Source organism: Pongo abelii, chromosome 5, assembly GCF_028885655.2.
Source record: "Pongo abelii isolate AG06213 chromosome 5, NHGRI_mPonAbe1-v2.0_pri, whole genome shotgun sequence".
Classification (NCBI taxonomy): Eukaryota; Metazoa; Chordata; class Mammalia; order Primates; family Hominidae; genus Pongo; species Pongo abelii.
In genome coordinates, this window is record NC_071990.2 from 1,181,603 (window position 1) to 1,185,217 (window position 3,615).

Genomic DNA, 3,615 nt, shown 5'->3' on the forward strand with positions numbered 1-3,615 from the left:
GATGGTCCTTGAAAGGAGCTCATAGGAAGGGGCACAGCAGAAGGCTCCCGAAAGAGGTCACTGCAAAGTGTCCTGCGCAATTTCTGTTCAGCACCTCTGCAGTGACGACAGGGGTTTGCTTTCGTAAGCAGCATCGTTTTCACTACTACAGAAGCACATAGGCCGCGTGCAGCTTTAGGCCCGAGCAAAGTCCCTGCTCCCCTAAACCCAGTCCCTTCAGGTGTCCCCCTAGGGGAACTGTGGCGTGTCCCCCCAACCAGGCGCACTCGCCTAAACTGCGTCCAAGAACTCCAGGGCGCAGGGAGCCCTCGCGGGCTGCCCGGGGCTGGGGCCCACACCTGAACGCAGGAGCCGGCGGGCGGAGCGGCCCCGCGCGCGCACACACGCACACTCACAGACACGCGCAAACCCACAGCGGCGCGCGCGCTCCCCATTGGCGGGAGGAGGAAGGCGGGGCCAGCAGACCCAAAACAAACAACCTGCTCCAGCGACTTTGCCGCCGCGCTGCAGTGTGGCCTCCGCCTGGTGCGCGCCCGTTGGGGAGCTGGGGAGCCGCCACCACCTCGGCCACCTCGTTCCCCCACCCCTTGCCGTCCGCGCCCAGGCCCCGCCCCCGCGGAGCCGCCGCAGGGTTATATTGGGCCGGCCCGAAGGTGGAGGCGAGACGCAGCCGCGGCAGGCCAGCTGGGAGATGCTGCCCCGGAGGCTGGGGGCGGGAAGGCGGCTGCGGGCGCAGCGGCCTCGGGGACTCGCCTCCGCGGGTGCTCAAGGCTGAAGGCGCCGGACCCTCCCCCACAGTGGCACGCACATCATCCGGCACCATTTCCGTGCCCCGAAGACGCCAGCACGGGACCTGGGACTGCCAGTGAAGAAACCCTCCTGGGCTCTTTAACGAGCAGCAGATGCGCATGCTGCTTCTCTCCGGCAGGAAAGCCTTCTAAGCCCGGCGTGCTCGGGCACCCGAGGGTGGAACCGCGGCCCCTGCACACACCCCAAAGTCTCAACGTCGAACCGAAGGCGACACCCACCCAACTCCTCCCTCTCCGCCCCATAGTCCACCCAACACTTACAGCCCCTCCAAAGAAAAAGCCCAGCGGAAGAGGACTCCGGAAAAGTGACTGTCTCGGAAGACCAGGGTAGAGCTCCCGGGAGAAAAAGGCGAAGAGCCCCGGCCCCGGATCGCCATCCCCTTCCCTGGCACCAGCTTCCCTAGGCTGCGCGAAGGAAGAGGGTACGACGCCGGGGAGGGACTGGGTGCGCGGGCATGAAGTTGGAGGTGTTCGCCCCTCGCGCGGCCCACGGGGACAAGCAGGGCAGTGACCTGGAGGGCGCGGGCGGCAGCGACGCGCCGTCCCCGCTGTCGGCGGCGGGAGACGACTCCCTGGGCTCAGATGGGGACTGCGCGGCCAACAGCCCGGCCGCGGGCGGCGGCGCCAGAGATCCGCCGGGCGACGGCGAACAGAGTGCGGGAGGCGGGCCGGGCGCGGAGGAGGCGATCCCGGCAGCAGCTGCTGCAGCGGTGGTGGCGGAGGGCGCGGAGGCCGGGGCGGCGGGGCCGGGCGCGGGCGGCGCGGGGAGCGGCGAGGGCGCACGCAGCAAGCCGTATACGCGGCGGCCCAAGCCCCCCTACTCGTACATCGCGCTCATCGCCATGGCCATCCGCGACTCGGCGGGCGGGCGCTTGACGCTGGCGGAGATCAACGAATACCTCATGGGCAAGTTCCCCTTTTTCCGCGGCAGCTACACGGGCTGGCGCAACTCCGTGCGCCACAACCTTTCGCTCAACGACTGCTTCGTCAAGGTGCTGCGCGACCCCTCGCGGCCCTGGGGCAAGGACAACTACTGGATGCTCAACCCCAACAGCGAGTACACCTTCGCCGACGGGGTCTTCCGCCGACGCCGCAAGCGCCTCAGCCACCGCGCGCCGGCCCCCGCGCCCGGGCTGCGGCCCGAGGAGGCCCCGGGCCTCCCCGCCGCCCCACCGCCCGCGCCTGCCGCCCCGGCCTCGCCCCGCATGCGCTCGCCCGCCCGCCAGGAGGAGCGCGCCAGCCCCGCGGGCAAGTTCTCCAGCTCCTTCGCCATCGACAGCATCCTCAGCAAGCCCTTCCGCAGCCGCCGCCTCAGGGACACGGCCCCCGGGACGACGCTTCAGTGGGGCGCTGCGCCCTGCCCGCCGCTGCCCGCGTTCCCCGCGCTCCTCCCCGCGGCGCCCGGCAGGGCCCTGCTGCCGCTCTGCGCGTACGGCGCGGGCGAGGCGGCGCTGATGGGCGCGCGCGGGGCCGAGGTGCCACCGACCGCGCCGCCCCTCCTGCTTGCACCTCTCTCGGCCGCGGCCCCCGCCAAGCCACTCCGAAGCCCGGCGGCCGGCGGCGCGCACCTGTACTGCCCCCTGCGGCTGCCCGCAGCCCTGCAGGCGGCCTCAGTCCGCCGCCCTGGCCCGCACCTGCCGTACCCGGTGGAGACGCTCCTAGCCTGAGTCGCGCCGCGGGGCCCGGGATCGCCGAGTGCGCGCCGTCGGGGAGGCGGGAACACGGGCCCGCGGACTTTGCACTTTCAATCCAGAGGAAAATGAATTTTTAAAATCTCCATCAGACGTGCCTTAAAGCTAAAGCATTTTGACAGGAGTATTTGAACTTAGTCCAGGATATTTTCCCTTGTCTTTTATAACTTTACAGAGGACCAAAGCAATTCTTGTTTTAGTTTCTTTGCGAAGCCTGCCCCTCCTTCCCTTCATAAGGACTTTTTTTGTCTTTCTTTAACGCCCAGGCTTCGTCTTATTTCCACTGTTTTTGTCGCACCTTCCATTGATTTATGTCCCTCCCTTCCCTCCTAAGTACATCAGGGAACTTTTCCACACTATAAATGATATGACTACTGTTTCGGGTTTCTGGGCCCCCATCCGTGTACGTATGTGGCATTTCCAGGTATGATTGAGTGTGAGAGACATGTCAGAGGCTCTTCAGTGATTTCTTGCTATTGACCAATGCTTCACTGTGCCAAAAGAGAAAAAAAAATGTTGGGTTTTGTAATTAAATTATTTATATATTTTTGAAACCTGAATTGAAAATGTTGCAGGCAACGGGCTACAGCTTTATTAGTGGTTCTCTAACTGTGGTCTCCTTGGGCCAAGTAATTTCTTTAAAGGAAAAGTTGATTATGTATGTGGGGTGCCAGGACCACTGCCACTTGAAAGCAAGTGTGATTTTTATTTTTAATATTATTTTATTTGTGTCTGTGTACATATTCGTGTATAAATTTTATGAAACTCAAGCATAGTGCTTATTTTTTAATAAAACTCACAACTGACAACACATTGTGATGATGGGTTGGAAGTGGAGAGATTTTATGTCTGTTCCCCCTCCCAAAAAAATGGGCTCAGGTTTTGGTCTCAAGAAACTTCCTTTGGAGATAAAAATATTTTCCTGAATAATTCGATAAAGGTATTATAGAATGGGCTTGCAGATTTCCTTATGAGATACATTGCTAGACAAATTTCCAGATAGGACTTCCATTCATGGGCTTTTTAAAACTTGAAAAACAATTACTCCTCTAATTAGTCACCTAAGCGCTTCCAGAACAAATGAGAGGGAAGTGTCCCTCTCTCCCCCAAGAATC

The 3,615-nt window shown here is 61.7% G+C and overlaps 1 protein-coding gene across 1 annotated transcript; it reads left to right on the plus strand.

Moving 5' to 3' along the window:
* The first annotated feature begins 661 nt into the window (after nucleotides 1-661).
* FOXQ1 (forkhead box Q1) lies at nucleotides 662-3,313 on the plus strand. The gene has a single exon (XM_024248017.3). It carries the CDS (start codon nucleotides 1,265-1,267, stop codon nucleotides 2,474-2,476), a length of 1,212 nt encoding a protein of 403 aa, XP_024103785.1. The 5' UTR covers nucleotides 662-1,264; the 3' UTR covers nucleotides 2,477-3,313.
* Nucleotides 3,314-3,615: the final 302 nt, after the last annotated feature.

What these genes read in the sequence shown, in the direction of transcription:
- FOXQ1 (XM_024248017.3), top strand. Translation starts at nt 1,265, where the DNA reads ATGAAGTTGGAGGTGTTCGCCCCTCGCGCGGCCCACGGGGACAAGCAG.